Here is a 14,814-nt window from a genome sequence, read left to right on the forward strand (position 1 = left end):
GTTTGTCCTTAAGACTTCAGGATCTCTTAGAGAGGTGAGTGAGGTACGAGGAGGGATTGTGGCCCCTGAGGGCCCTGCGGCTCCCGGCCCAAAGCTGTTGTGGCCTCCCCTGCCCCGTAATTCCCCAGGAGGCCTCATATGCCCTTAAAAGAGTTGAGCGGGAGTCACCCCCAAGGGCTCAGCAGCCAGGTTTGGCCTGCACCTTGCTGCTTCCCTCATCCTTGGGGACCTACTCTGCCCGGCACTGGACAGGCCACCCTCATTCTGGTCAGATAAACTCTCTCTTACCCTGGGGAGAAAGGCCTTGGGGGTGCCGGGGTGGCACAGCCCTGTGGTCTCAAACCTGCCAAGAGGCGAAGGAGGCAGCGTCAAGGGACAGGATGAGTCTGGTGGGGCTCCGCCCAGAAAGGAAGCCGCTAGAGGACACTGTGCAGCTGGCAGGAAACCTGGAGCTGGTTCCCTCCCATGCACAGTAAACTTCCCTCTCCAGCCACTGCCTGTGTGGCCCAGTTCCCCAACTCGTGGGTCAGGGCCCGAGGGAGTGATCTCTACCCTAGAGTCTGTTACATACCTGCTGGAAATACTCATGGGGGATAAGCCCGCACTACCACCAACCCCCACTCCCTCCCCGCCCCCCCCATCTCCCCATCTCCGCACACACATAACAGGAAACGTGAGTACTGTAGAAGGGAAGATGTTAGCTCAGGGGAATTCATTGTCCCAGCAGAGTCTCCAGGATTTCTGGAATGCTGTGACCATGGCTGTGAAGCCTGTGAGCCATGGCTGAGAGGCAAAGTGATTCAAAGTCAGTCACTGAAGCTTCACACTGAGGCCTGCCTCCTGTTCCCTACTCACTCTTGATCACTGCGTTAGTAATCCCCCTGCCCTCTGCCCCTGGCTCCACACTTACCCCATCTCTCAACCCATAACCATCATCAGTTCTGGCTTAAAAAACTGACACACAAGTTGGAGAGCAACTTGTGAGCTTACAATAAAGTTTGAAATTGAATAGATTCAATGGTTGAAATGCCTGACGCAGACAGGACCGAGGCTAGTTTGGAAGGGACAAAATCAATGCAGGGAAGGCTTCCTGTACGAGGTGGCCTTGAGTCTATCCATTGGCATCTAGAGCCTAGAAATCCATTCCTGGCCTTGAACTGAATATTGCTGAAGTTGGGCTACACTCAAGAATGCAGTTCCCTCCTCTCCATCCCTCCTGCTCACTGCCTTTTCCCCTCACCAGCCCCACCCGCCCCAAGATTGCTTTCTCCTCCTCTTCAGTTGAGAATCAAAGAGAGCTGGGTTAAGTCCTTCCCTCCTGGGCTTCATTTTCCCTATCTGCAAGGAGGGGAGGGAGGATGGTTTCAAGGATCCCTGTGGTTCTAGGCCACATCCATTTCCCCAGGGAGCTGGCCACAGGCCCGGAGGACAGCCTGCGGCCCCACCCCGCGCTGAGAGCCTGGTCATGGTGCTGTCCTACCAGCTGTGTCTTTGAGCCTCCAAAGACACCAGAAAGGTGCCCCCCCCCCTTCCTCAGGCTGAACTGCTGGATGAGTTTGCCTGAGCTGAAAGAAACAGCCCCTCTATTCTCTGAAGGATCCCTCTCCGTTGTCTGTTCCCCACTGGTTTCCTGGCCCTGTTGTCAGGGCTGTGATGGCTGACCCCACCCCCAGGAGGGAAGCGATTTTCCTCTCCCTTGAAAGCCATTTTCTTGTCTTGGTAGAAGCAGACATCTGACACTTTAAGAGGGAGAACGGCAGGGAGATGACAGCATTAAATAACAGAAATTAGAGCTGCCTCGGATGGCTCAGCCATCTCACAGTCCCCCTTCCCTGCAGCAGTCCCACCCTCCCTCAGAGGCATTCAGAGCTGCAGCCTGCAAAGAACTGTCCACGTGGCCCCTGGCTCAGGTGGCCAGGGCATGCTGGGACATACACAGCAGGGGACTGCTTCTCCCTGAGCTCTGAGCTTCTTGCGTATCTAGTCCTGTAACAAACTGTAGAACATGTCGGAACCCAGGTATCATCTATCTCACTCACAAGCTCACCGCTGTATCCTCAGCACCCAGCACAGAGCTGGGCATACAATAGGTGGTCAAAAGTATTTGTTGATCAACTGACTAATGAATGAATAAACAGGGGCCAAAGTAGTCCATGTAACAGACTGAGACCTGGGCAAGAGAAGTCGGTGCCTGGTCCCTGGTCCACCCTTCCAGTTCTCCTGGCACGTTCTGCCAGATTACTCTGTCTAAGTCACGGGTCAGATTGTCTTTCTCCTGCACAAACCCCTCTGGTGGTCCCCCATTGCCTCCTGAATTGAATATCCACCTAGCTCTTTTGTCACTGTTCCTGATTCCTTCCACTTTCTCCCATCCATCAGCCGCCTTCCAGCCCAACTCAGCCCACCACTGTGGGCTCCACTTCAGCCCAGACCAATGCACTGTGGGATGGAGGTGCTGCAGAAGAGCCAGGCACCTTTGGTTGTAAACTTTTGGTTTCAACCTCAGCTCATTCTGCTGCCAGCCAAACCCTTTCCTTTTCAGCCAGCTCATTCTGGTCCCTCCTCCTTGGAATATGCTCCTCAAAGTCCAGAATTGCCATTCCTAAATCTTACCCACCTAGCATGGGATCTGATAGTGTCAGCACTTAACAAATGTTTGATGGATGAATGAACAGATGAATGAGGGAATGAGTGAACGAAAGATTCACCTCAAATGACATCTCTTCTGAAAAGCCTTTCCTAGGCTCCAAAATCAGACCCACACACTTCCTCACCAGAGCTCTCCTTCCAGCACATAACTTGTGGGACCATATGATGCCCACAATGCGCCACACTGTTTTCAAGCCAGGTGGCACCTTGAACCTGGGGTTTGACCTAGCTTTGGAGTCTGTGCACTGAGGTCCCCAGGAAATGTTGTTGGCATTAAATGGAATCAAGCGTCCTTGGGGATGATCCTCAGTTTCTCTACCTGTGAAATGGGCTGCTTGCTCTACTAGTGTCTACCTATACTGACTGTGAGGCCCACCAGACACACTGTCTGGTTGCAGAACACTATCGCGTTGGGGAACCTTCCTCAGCTCGGACAAGGACTAGACCCTCTCAGCTGGGCCTGAGGCTGCCAGGGTCCTGGTTCAGGGCTGAGTCCCTCCTGGCCGTGGTGGGAGCTGGATGGGCTTGAGGGTGGGCACAGAGAGACTTCTGTCTCCTGGTCACTCCAGGCCTCCCTCGAAACCTGGTGAGAACGTGCGAGAGTGAGTTTGAGGACTGAAGGGTCTCAGGGGACACTCACCCACTGGGCAGAGAAACCCCACCCAGTGATGTCCTTGATCTGTGTGCCCTTTGCTCCATTTTCTGTCTCCTCCTTCAAACTGGGACTCCCTGCTGCACCCTCAGACTGCTTGTTCTTAAGAACCGAATGAGGCAACCTTGGCAGGTCCTGCTGCTCTGCTCAGTGAAAGACTGTGGGGACAGCCAGGCTTATCAAAGACGCAGGTCTTCTAACTGGGGGAGCAGTGATGCTAGAACCTGATGGGGACCCAGGGAACACCCACCTGCAGCCTGGGCAGCTGGGGCTCTGGGCGCGGTGACACTGGTTCTGGCTGGCTGGCGCGGGGAGGGCAGTTTGTGGCAGGAGGCTGAGGGGCCCGGTGCATGTGGAAGGCCACCCTGTAGGCCAGGCCCCCGCAGTGGCAGGCCGTGGGGTCTGCACTGGCCCGGAGCAGAGCCAGGTTGCCGCAGTAGTGCTGCGGGTCCTCGTGCTCCCGGGCCAAGATGTTCATTTGGGGGTGGTCCGGGCGCGGGTAGATGGGAAAAATGGCCTCGCCTACCCGCTGGGCCGCCCTTCCGGAGGCCCCGCTCAGCCTCCAGGTGCAGCTGTGCGTCATGCTATCCATCATTCTTGCAGAAAGCTGGGTAGGGAACAGGGGTCTCAGAGGTGTCTCTGGGGTCTCTCTCTGCCTCCCCCAGGGGATGAAGAGGCCAGGCAGGGCCCTTGGGAAACCCGGGCTGCCCGGCCTTTGAGTTGAAGCCAGGCTTGGTTTCCCTGTAGATGACCCACTCTCAGGCCCCATCCATGGCCCCCTCCCTTTACTGATGTGGGGAGTGGAGGGCTCTTAGCCTGTGAGATGGTCCTGGGTCCTCCCACCCAGAGGGAGGAGTTCAACCTGACTCTGATCTCTGACCACATGAAGGCCTGGAACTTAGGTTCCCTATTCCCACACGCGCCTCTTCCTCCAGGAAGCCCATTTGGATGTCTTCACAGTCTAGGCATGGATCTTCTGCTCTTTCTAGGTCACTTAACTATTCTCTCTTTGGAATCCCTGCCTCTCTACCTGATGGCTGGAATCTTCCTGATGGCAGGGCCCAGGTCTCCATCTCTCTGTCTACCCTGCATACCCACAGTCCAGTGGCTCTAAGGCTACTCAGTGTGATGGCCGGTGGGACTGGCCCCAAACCTGCAGTGTGCTCAGCTCTTACAAATTCACAAAGCCATTCCTCAGCTGTCCTTTCGTTTCTTCCTCACCCGACCCTGTGTGACCAGCGTCAGCATCCCCATGTCATACTGAAGGAGGCAGGGGCTCACAGAGGGTCAACTTGGCCCAAGTGATACAGGCAGAGCTTTGGGATTCAATCTGGAGCTCTGCCCCTGCCCCTCCCGGTTCCCCTGAGGTTCCCTGGAGTCCCTGACAGGGGCCGGGCAGGATTTGCAGGGTCCCTGTCTCTCCCCAGCCCACACACTTACTTCATACCTTTAAGCAAAGTAAAAACAAACTTGTTCCTGGTGAGGGTGAGGCTCTGGCCAGGGTCTTTCTGCTCAACGACATTGGTGACAGCAGAGCAGGCAGGGAGGGGGTCCCCATCATTCACCTGCAACAGCACCCCAGCCCCAGAGCCGCCCTGCCGGGGCCTCTCAGCTGACAGCCGCAGGGCGTATCTGCCCTCCGCGTTAAACCCCACGCTCAAGACCTAGAACTCCAGGTCCAAAGTCTTTTCTTCGGCCTTCAGCCTCTGGCTCAGCAGAGATGCAGGGACCCAGGGTTCAGGCCCCCTGAAGGCCATGCCCATGTCAGGGACTGAGCCCCAGGCTGAGTGCTGCCCCCTCCCAGCCACGTCCCTGCCTGGGCCCAGTCTGAAAGCCTACACGCTGGGTGCTCAGGGCCACACCCCCACGTTTCTCTGTTTGTTTGAGGAGAACCCAGGTAACAAGCCAGGAAGCTGGGCCCGTCCCAGGGAAAAAAGGCAGCAATGGATTCCTCCCGTTTAGCTTTTGTGCATTCAGCAGATATTTATTGAGCATTTACTGTGTGCCAGGCACTATCTTAGGCATCTAGAATATAGCAGTGAACCAAAGATTCCTGGCCTCCTGAAGCTTATCTTCTAGTGGGGGAGGGAGGTGGGGACAGATAAAAGTAAACACTAAATATAGGAAGTAAGTTAACTATGATGTCTGCTAGATGATGATAAGTTCTATGGAAAAATTAGAGCAGGGTCAGGGATAAGGAGTACCGGTGGGGGAGCACACAGGTATGGGGTAATCAGGACTTCCCATTTCCAGGAGAGCCTATCTCCACATGCCTGTTCATTCCCTAGACTTCTTGAGTTGGGGGAGTGTCTGTTCCCTGGGAGCATACCCTTAGCACCTGCTTCTAGAACCAGTTTGTTTACCTTCTGAATCAAAATGCAGAATATGGGGCACAGCTTCACTTTACAGAGAGCCCAGAGCTCGTCGCACCAAATAATTGTCAAGCTGGAACCCATCCTTCCTGATCCTGGGTCTTGCTGATATCCAGTGGGAGAGGGTGGATTCTGGACACTCCTCAGGAAGAACCGTCTCTATCATCACCACTATCACCACCATCATTATTCTCATCATTAGCCAATATCATCACCATCATTTGTGATACTCTTCATTGAGCAGCTACTGGGTACCAGGCACTCTATATGGCTCTGTGAGATAGATATAATCATCCTCATCTTACAGATGAAGAATCTGAAGCTGAGAGAATCTCAGATAACGTAGCTAGTAAGAAACAGAGCTGAGATCTGAACCTAGAGATTCTAAACCTATCTACATTTTCCCCTACTAAATGTGTCCTGGGACTGGCTCAAAGATTTAAATTCAAACTATTAGGGACTTCTGTACCTTCGTTCTGAGTCTAAAGAGTAGATTTATGGACAGCATAGATTTCATTCAAAAGAGTTCATTTGAAGTCACCTTGACTGGAAGGCATCATTTTCAAAAAGTAAGAGATAACCAGCCTAAAGATGGTCTGGCCAGCCCAGATAAGGGTCCTGATGTATGTGGCAGGCTTCCTCTGCAATGATTAAAGTTCAGTTTCTTCAGGTCCCCCAAGGAGAAACTGAGACAGAGAGGGTTTATAAGACCAGAGTTCTAGTCACCTGACTTGCAGGTGATCTTGGGCAGATTCTTTTCCCTTTCTGGGTATCAGTGGACCCATGTGTATGATGGGTAGGAGTTGGATGGATAAGTCTTCGCAGATAAGTTCTGGCAGTTTAAAATTCTGTAAGTCATGTTGGAAAAGGCCACAGTCTGGCCATTTTGGGAAGAGGGTGGCTGGCAGAGGTTACCTGGAAACCTTTGCTTCCACAGCTGGGCCTGGACAACCAGCCTGGGTCTGGAAGCCATGGTTTGCCTCTGCTAGGTCTAAAGTCTTGGAGACTCAGTGATTCGGTAGAAGTAGCTCTCTTCTCTTGCGTGTTTGAAGTGACCCTCAGAGACGTTACAAGACAGGAGCCAGTCTCTTCTGCCCTCGGGCAGACCTCTGTGCACTACAGCCCAGACCCACGCCCCTGCAAGCAGGCCCCATGCACACCACCGTTCAGGGTTTATCCTGAGTCCCTTCCTCAACGCTTCCCTCTTTCCCCCTTCCTCCCTTCTTTCCCTCCCTCCAGCTTTCTGCAGAGGATCTGAGGTGACTGTGCCAGCAGCCACAGCACGGTTTGAGGGCCCTCTGCATCTGATGACCCACCCCTCCCACTTCTAGCCTCCCCTCCCCTCCCCTACTCAGTCTCTGGGCAGAGCTCATGTTTTGGTGTGTATGTTTGGTTATTTTTTTCTTTTTAATTCTGGTAAAATATACACAAGATAAAACCGACCATCTTAACCATTTTTAAGTGTGCAAGTTCAGTAGTGTTAAGTATATTTACATTGTTGTGCAACCAAGCTCCAGAGCTCTTTTCATCTTGTAATACTGAAACTCTACACCATTACACAGCATCTCTCCATTGCCTCTGGCAACCACCATTCTACTTTCTGTCTCTGTGAATGAGATTACTCTAGGCACCTCATATAAGTGGAATCACATGGTATTTGTCCTTTGGTGACTGGCTTATTTCACTCAGCATAATGTCCTGGGGAAGGCTCACCTTTGCCCCAAGCCAGGCCCGCCCTGTCTCCCCTCCCTGCCTTTGCTGGTGCTCTTTCCTCTGCCCAAACTGCCCAGCCCCACCTGCTGTCATGCTACTCCTCGTCCAGTCTGGCTAAAAGCCTCCTCCTCTGGAATCAGGCTGGTGACTCCACCCGATTGCCACACGCTACACACGCCTCAAACTGGCCCACGCTCAACTGCAGGTGCCTTCAGGAATCACGTCTGTGTGCCCAGGACAGGGCTGGGCAAGAGACAGGTGCCTGGGGGACCTCTAACGCCTTCTAGAAAGAAAGGAAGGGAGGAAGGGAGGGAGAATTGATCAACAAACCCAACCCAGCTTTTGCTTGTGCATAAAAGAATAAGGAATCGTTCTTTTGCCTATTTCATCTGGAGTCTGTTTGTGAGGAGAGAAGACCATTTTGGGTTTTTGACTCGCACTTGGACTCAGAGATGCATCCTGGTGTCTCAGCGGGCAGGCTGGTGCCCAGGAGGGAGGGCAGCAGCGCCGGGGGGTAAGCGGCGGGGCAGGAGGCAGTGTTCTGATGCTCAGGCTTCTCTGGGCCTGGCCTCAGTTCCACCGAGGAAGTCTCTGGACACCTCAGTGAATTTTAGCAGGTCAGGACCGGATAGTTCCCCCATGTTATAGATGGAGAGACTGAGCCCGGGATAGTAGAGCAGGACCAGATCCCAACTCCCTTCCCAGGGTTCTCTCCACTCCCAGCTGCCTCCCTGATTCAGCCTCCTGTGGTTTTTCAAAAGGTTTAAACTCCAGGAAGAGTCCCGACTCCCACAGAAGGAGCCAAGAAGGGGCAGAGTGTGAGGGGAAGACAGGAGGCGACAGTGCTGACTTCCAGGCCGGCTTCCAGGCCGCCTTCCGCAGTCCCAGCATGAAAGGACTTCATGGGGCCCTCAAGTATTCTTTCTTCTCCAGAAGAATGGCCACTCAGAGGCTGTTGGCTTTGTCTGGAAGAACCTGGGCCTGTAATTAGCCTACCCCAGAGAGCCCCCTTCCTGCTTCCCACAATAGCTCCTTTCAGCCTCCCCTGCTGACAGCCCCCATGGCTCCTGTGGGCCGTCGGACCCTCATCCCCAAAGGCCCACCTCCAACTCCCCCCTCCCTCACCCACCACCTCTGCTCAGAGCTGAGTCCTCATGGCAGGGACATCTGTGAGTTCACTGGATCCTCCCAAGGCCTTGGGGCTGCGACTATTAACCCCAGATGGGGTTACACATGGCGAAACAGGCACAGAGAGATCAGGTGGGTGAGTGAAGGGATGGACCTGGACCTCAGACTCCTGATTCCCAGGCCAGTGGGATCAAGCGATCATCACTGCTCCACACTGGGATTTCAGCCCCCAGCTCCCCTTCAGTAGCCTCCCCTCCCCCACAGTGGAACTGCCCGAGGTCCACACCCCACTCCCTTCAAATCTGCAGTGCCAGAGGCTCATGGGATGATAGAACAGACTCCAAAGTGAAACGTAGCAGCCAGTCTCTCTCCACTGCACAGATGAGAAAACTGAGGCCCAGAGCTGGAAAGGGCCTTGTTCGTGGCCACTCAGCTAGTAAGTGGTAAACGCAAAATTAGAAGCCTGGTTTCTTCCCTCCATTGATTGTGGTGGTTAGGACTGGGGCCTGGCTACCTTGAAACTCTCCCCTCTGAGTGGCAACTGATCCAGCCCCCATGCCTCCGGCCCCACCAGGTCGCATACCCTTCCCCTCCCGGCCTTTTGCTCCAGGCTCCAGCATGGAACACTGCCAGGAGAGTCTTGGGTCATCCCTGAAGCCCTCTGGCTCTGGCCTTCAGCCGAGCATGAGCTAGGGCCATACCCATGATCCCTGGGCTCCCCCCAACAGCCTCGTCTGCCAGCCTTGGCTCAGAAAGAATGAAGTTCCTGGGGTCACAGGAGGGAGAGTGTGCTAGCCTCTCTGGCAGCATCAACGGCACTGACCTTTGCCCTTTCTGTGCCCAGCTGCCCAGCTGCTCCACTGGCTCCAAGGACTCAAACCCCTGAGAGGGCGTCCAGCCTGCTTGGGGCCAGAGGCAGACAGAGCAGGTAAGTGAGGGAGAGAGGAGGCAGGAGCTGGCAGGGGCAGCACCAAGTCAGCACACAACATGACCCAAGAAAAGGTACTGCCTAAAACCTTTAGGAAGAGAGATGCACTTCACAGTCAGGCTCAGAGAGAGAGAGATAGAGAAACAATACAAGAGCAGGAGAGAGAAACAGAAAGGGAAAGACAGGAAGGGTAGAGAGAGACAGAGATTGACAGCGAAAGAATGAGGCAGAGACAGAGAGTTAGAAAGAGAGATAGAAAGATGGCAGACAGGCAGACTGAGGCGGACAGAGAGAGACGATAATAGGGATGAAAAGAAGCGCTAATGGACAGGGACAGACAGGCAGACAGAAGGACAGAGAGATAGAAAGAGAGAAAGAAGCCAAATAGGAGATACTGACAGACCCACCAGTGGGCAGAGGTTCTGCTGTGTTCTCATCAGAGTGCTGAGAGGTGTGTCCCAGGCCTACCACTTAACCAACTCTGGGGGCCTTCACCCAATCCTCGGACGTGGCCCCAGAGGGTGTCCCCTAGCCACAGAATGGAGCAGCATTAAAGCTCTGGGAAGGGAATTTTTCTGGGGAAAGAACCATGAACTCTGTGTGTGCATGTGGGTGGGGTGGGGGTGGGGGATTTCGGGCAAAACTCCTAGCTCAGTCACTACCCCTGACACATCATGTGGCCTCTCTGGTCTTCAGTTTCCTCTGGATGTGAGGGTGAGTGTGGGTAGAGCAGGGGTCTCTGAGGTCTCCTCCAGCCCTAAGATCTGGTCTTAGCTCAGACTCCATCTTTGCAGCTCACTTACTGCTCTATCCTATTTAACTCATGACCTTCACCTCATAGTCCAAGATGGCTGCTTGAGAGCCAGCCATCACAAGCACATTTCAACCAATTGGAAGGAGGAAAGACTAAAGAAAACACCTCTCTTTTAAAGAACACCTCTTTGGAAGTTATGCTCAACATTTCTTTTTCCATCTTATTGGCTAATACTTAGACTCAGGGTTGCATCTAGCTTCAAGGGAGGCTGTGGAATGTGCAATACTAGGTTGGGGACAGAATGTATTTCACACAGTTCAGTGATGCCATCACAGCTCCTCACAGCAGCTTCAACACAGCCTTACAATGTTTTCCTTTTGCTTACTAAAGATAGATAAATAGATAGATAGATAGATAGGTAGATAATAGATAGTTTTTACTAGTGCAAATCTCCCTTCATTTCCCCAAACTCATCCCTCCCCTGAGTGTGATCACTGTGAACAGTTTGCTGTGTGTCTTCTAGATTCATTTTTTATGTATTTACACACACACACACACACACACACACACACACGTATACCTAATTTAAAGGAACATAGGTGTGTATTATTCTGCAACTTGCATTCTTGGTTATTGTTACATGGCATTATGTCTTGGAAGTTCTGCCATGCCAGTCCACAAGGAGGTACCTCATTCTTTGTGACAGCTTAATAGTGCCTTACCATATAGACTTATCAAAGCTTATTGATGGATATCAGGCTTGTCAAATTTTTACATTACTAACAGCCTTGGGTATCTTCTCTGCATATATATGCAAGTGGTACTTGAGGATAGATTCCTAAAAATGGGCCAAAGTTTAATTCTCTCCTAGTGTCATGGGTTTAACTCTTTCTATGAAAATCCTTCTTCTCCATGGGGAAAATAGCAGTCAGCTCAGAGACCCCTTCCATCTTGGTTTGGACTGCTCCCTCTCCCTTCCTCCCTCGCTCCCACTGAGCAAGCGCAGCCCTGGCACCATCCTCACTGTGCCCTCTGTTCTGGGGTCTTTACCATCACTGGAAGCCAATCTCACATCTTAATGCTGCCTGGCTGCCCCGCCCTTTTATTGACTGTACACCCTTTCTCCTTTGAGGAGGAAGAAGACACCTCCCCTGGTATCCTTCTCTTGGGAATTTAGGGCCCTTCTTCTGGTCCTTACCTTTATCCCTTCCCTCCCTGACTACCATAGCACCATGTTTTAGCACTTCTGAGCCCTTTTTTCCTTCTCGTTTACCCCCCTCCAGGGCACCCCTGCTAGGAGGGGGAGGGAAGAGCGTGGTGAATCTGAGCCAATCACCTCCCCTTCCAAGTTCTGGGACGGTGATCGGGGCGACTGTCCCTGCAGACTTGGGGGTTGTAGGAAGGTGCTTGGGGTGAGTAGCAGGCCCCAGAACCCCAGACTTCTTCTAGAGACAGACTGGGCTACGAGGAGTTGAACAGAAAGCTCTCTGAGAGCTTTTTGGCTCTCCCCCTGGAATGGATCATACCTGAAATTTGAACCCCAAAGCCCCATGAAAGTGTGACAAATTCCCCCCTTCCCATGGTCAGGGCCCTCAGCCCAGTTGGGCAGCAGCAGGTTGCTGATGGGGTTATTAAAAGCTTAGCTGGTGGTTCCCCTCCGGCTTGGTGCAATTCATCAGGCAATGGCTCCCCGGGAGTGATGGATGGTGACAAATGAAGGTAGGTAGGGGGTTCCTTAGCCCATCCTGGGCCACAGCTGGGGAAACTCAGCCATTAAAGCCCTGTGCAGGCTTCTCCACTGAGGTGACTCTGAGGGCCAAGGAGATCAAGTTTCGGGCAAATGGTTTGGGGGTTGGAGAGTCTCCGCCAAAGACAAGCCATCCTGTGTGTTGTGTGGGGCCCCAGCTGGGCTGTGGGCCTGAGCTGGCGAGGTGGGGGTGGGGTGGGCTCCTCTGATCCTGGCATCACAGGCGGGAGGCCTGGGGGGGCGGGAGGAGGGGCAGGGCCAGAGCTGGTGGGAAGGAGGGAGCTGCCTTTCTGGGAGGAGGAGATCAAACACCTTTTAAAGCAGGTGCTGGGGACTCTGCTCAGGGCCGAGTGCTGAGACTGCACAACCAGCCATCCCTCCGGGATCCCAGCCAGAGCTGGTGCTGGCGCTCAGAGGAGGAGGCCCCAGGGGGTGGGGAACACCTTGTCTGCCTGGAGGCACAGGACTCCCCAGGGTGACCACTAAGGAGAAGGAAGAGATACAGAAGGGAGAGGTCAAGAGAACGCCTGGTGGAGGTGGGGCAGGAGCCAAGCCTTGCGGGCCAGGTAGGATCCGGACAGGTGAGGGAGCAAGGAAAAGGCACGGCGGTGAGGGGGCGGGGGGCGAGGGGGGTACGACACAGCACAAACAAAGGTGTAGGGCAGGAAGGGGGCAGGAATGGTAGGCTTGAGCAATTCTGAGGGATGAGGTTGGAGACCTGGAGATGGCTGTACTTGGGGGACCCTGGGGAGCTAGTACGAGCTCCAAAAGGCAGGGAGACATCAGAAGAGCTGTGTCTGAGTAGGGTCTGCTGGTGGGCAAGAGATTGATGGAGAGCCCTGTCCTGTGGTCAGCAGGGAACAAGGAGAGAGAACTCAGGGGATCTGCCCAGCAGTCGGTGTCCTCAGTGAGGAAGGAGGGCAGCACGAAGCCCACATCTCAAGACCAGACCCTGGTGGCACCATCCCAGGGAGGACGTGCTGGGAAGGGAGAATCCAGGCCTCTAATAGCTGGGGGCATCTTCATGGCCTTTTGGCCAGTCCTCCTCTGAAGGCATCTTGATGTTACCAGCCTATTCTTGATTGCCTCCTCTGATGGGGGGCTCACTGCTCTGTGAGACAAAGAAAGCTACCTTTGTCCTGAGCTGAAACCTGCCTCCTTTGAGTCAGTTCTAGCTGGCTCTCTGGGAGGGGAAGAACACCCTGCTCCCGTGGAACAGTTGGCTACCCTCCTTCTCCTCACCAGTGTCCACACTCATACCAGAGCAGTCTGGCTTACATCCCTCATGCTATGATGATGCTATTGGTGAGGGGGGCAGGAGAATTCTAAGAAAGACATGTCTTAGATGCTTCTGATGCTCCCACATGGCAAGGGAGGTAGGAGGTAGAGAGCCATCTACACTTTCCTGTTGTGAGCTTAGCAGCCAACAGCACTGCCTTCCGGCCACTGAATGGGGTCAGGCTGGGTCTGGAGCCAGGGTTAAGTGCCTGTGTGTGCCGGGGGCAGTTCGATATGTGTGTACGTGAGTGTGCTGTGTAGATGGAGGCAGACCCAGAGCTCACTGGTCCACATGGGGTTGAACCCGCCTTGGCTGCTTATCCATGGGTTCATGGCGGGCTGGGCTGCACAGGCAGGCACATGGGCCATCCCCCACTCCTGGACTGAGGCAACCCTTGGCCATTCTCTGCTGTGCTGCTGGGGATTGGGGTGTTGCTGAGGCTCTGGGTGTTACTGAGGTTTGGGTGCTCTACAACTTTTGGGGGGTGCAGTTGGACTCAGAGAGCCAAAAGCTGGGATGGGAGGGTGGTGAGCAATGAGGGGTCTCTGGGCCTTTTGCAACTGTTTACCATGGTTTTGACCATCTTGCCCCTACCAGTGCTTGATTTGCCAGAGTTTGAGGGTCCTTGGAATGTGGGCCGAGGTTCTGAGGTATTTTAGAGGCTCTGGTGTGTTACTGAAGTTCTGGGGGCTCATGGTGGGTGATACTGAAGTTCTGGGAGTTCTTGTGGTGTTACTAAAATTCTGGGGATATTGCTGAGATTCTGGAGGTGCTCTGGAGGATCTGGGAGTCCTTGGGGGTGTTTCTGAGGTTCTTCCTCACTCCTTCAGGCCCACTGTCAGCTCCTTTTAAGCTTAGCACTTTACCCTTTGAGGATTTTGATAACCACAGGCTGCTGAAGACACACACGTGGGCCTCTGTTCCTGGACGCCAAAATTCCTCAGATTTAATCAACTTGAACAAAAACATGGGGAGGAAGGAAACCCTGTCCTGAGGGCTTCGTGGTCCAACTCCAGCCCAAGGGGAGCTCCATGCCAGGCCCAGATGGCAGATGGCCTTCGTCTGCTCAGAGCCCAGAGGCTTTTTGCGACCCCCCTCTCAGAGTGAGCAGGACTTAGCCACCCCCCAATCTGTGCTCAGCTAGGAGCACTGCTGGCCTGGGCTGCTCCCTGGGTGTTGGTGTCAGCCTCATCTGAATGTGCCCGTGTGGGCTCACGAGGGCACAGCCAGGCAGTCCTGAGCCCTGCCCTGCTCTCTCCTTGCCTCTCAGACTCCCCTTCTCAACTCTCCTATGACACTTACACCTCATTCTTGCTGCCATTGCTGACCCTGTCTGACCTCAGGGCCCTGCTCCAGGCCCCCTCCTCCAGGAAGCCTTCAAGACTGCTCAGTCCATCTCCTTATTCTTCCTCCTCTCTTCTCCCTTCTCCGAGTTTTTACTGTCTGTCTTCCAAGTAACTCCATCGGCCAGCTCCTCCTCTCCTGCAGGTCTCTGACTTTTTTGGATACGAGCCCCCCTATAAAGGGTAGGCCCAACTCCAGAGGGTAGGCCCTGGACTCTGCCACCAGGCCTCTGGAGAAATTCTTCAGGA

General features: G+C 53.8%; 2 protein-coding genes across 7 annotated transcripts in view; one reads left to right on the plus strand and one right to left on the minus strand.

Moving 5' to 3' along the window:
• Positions 1-5,058, minus strand: part of CCDC33 (coiled-coil domain containing 33) — a 115,893-nt gene extending 110,835 nt beyond the window's left edge. Inside the window, 3 exon segments of the mRNA XM_061181429.1 lie at positions 3,581-3,852; positions 3,854-3,908; positions 4,749-5,058. Coding sequence (XP_061037412.1) covers positions 3,581-3,852; positions 3,854-3,908; positions 4,749-5,058 — 637 coding nt within the window.
• Positions 5,059-12,298: 7,240 nt separating this feature from the next.
• STRA6 (signaling receptor and transporter of retinol STRA6) overlaps positions 12,299-14,814 on the plus strand; it is a 29,312-nt gene continuing 26,796 nt past the window's right edge. For 2 of the 6 annotated variants that reach the window (XM_061181928.1, XM_061181922.1), the window contains exon 1: positions 12,435-12,509. The gene's annotated coding sequence lies outside the window, so the exon portion shown is untranslated. Of the gene's footprint in view, positions 12,525-14,814 lie in introns of all 6 variants that reach the window. The other 4 variants (XM_061181926.1, XM_061181923.1, XM_061181929.1 and 1 more) reach the window with 4 other exon arrangements.

This window comes from Eubalaena glacialis, chromosome 2 (genome assembly GCF_028564815.1).
Source record: "Eubalaena glacialis isolate mEubGla1 chromosome 2, mEubGla1.1.hap2.+ XY, whole genome shotgun sequence".
NCBI lineage: Eukaryota > Metazoa > Chordata > Mammalia > Artiodactyla > Balaenidae > Eubalaena > Eubalaena glacialis.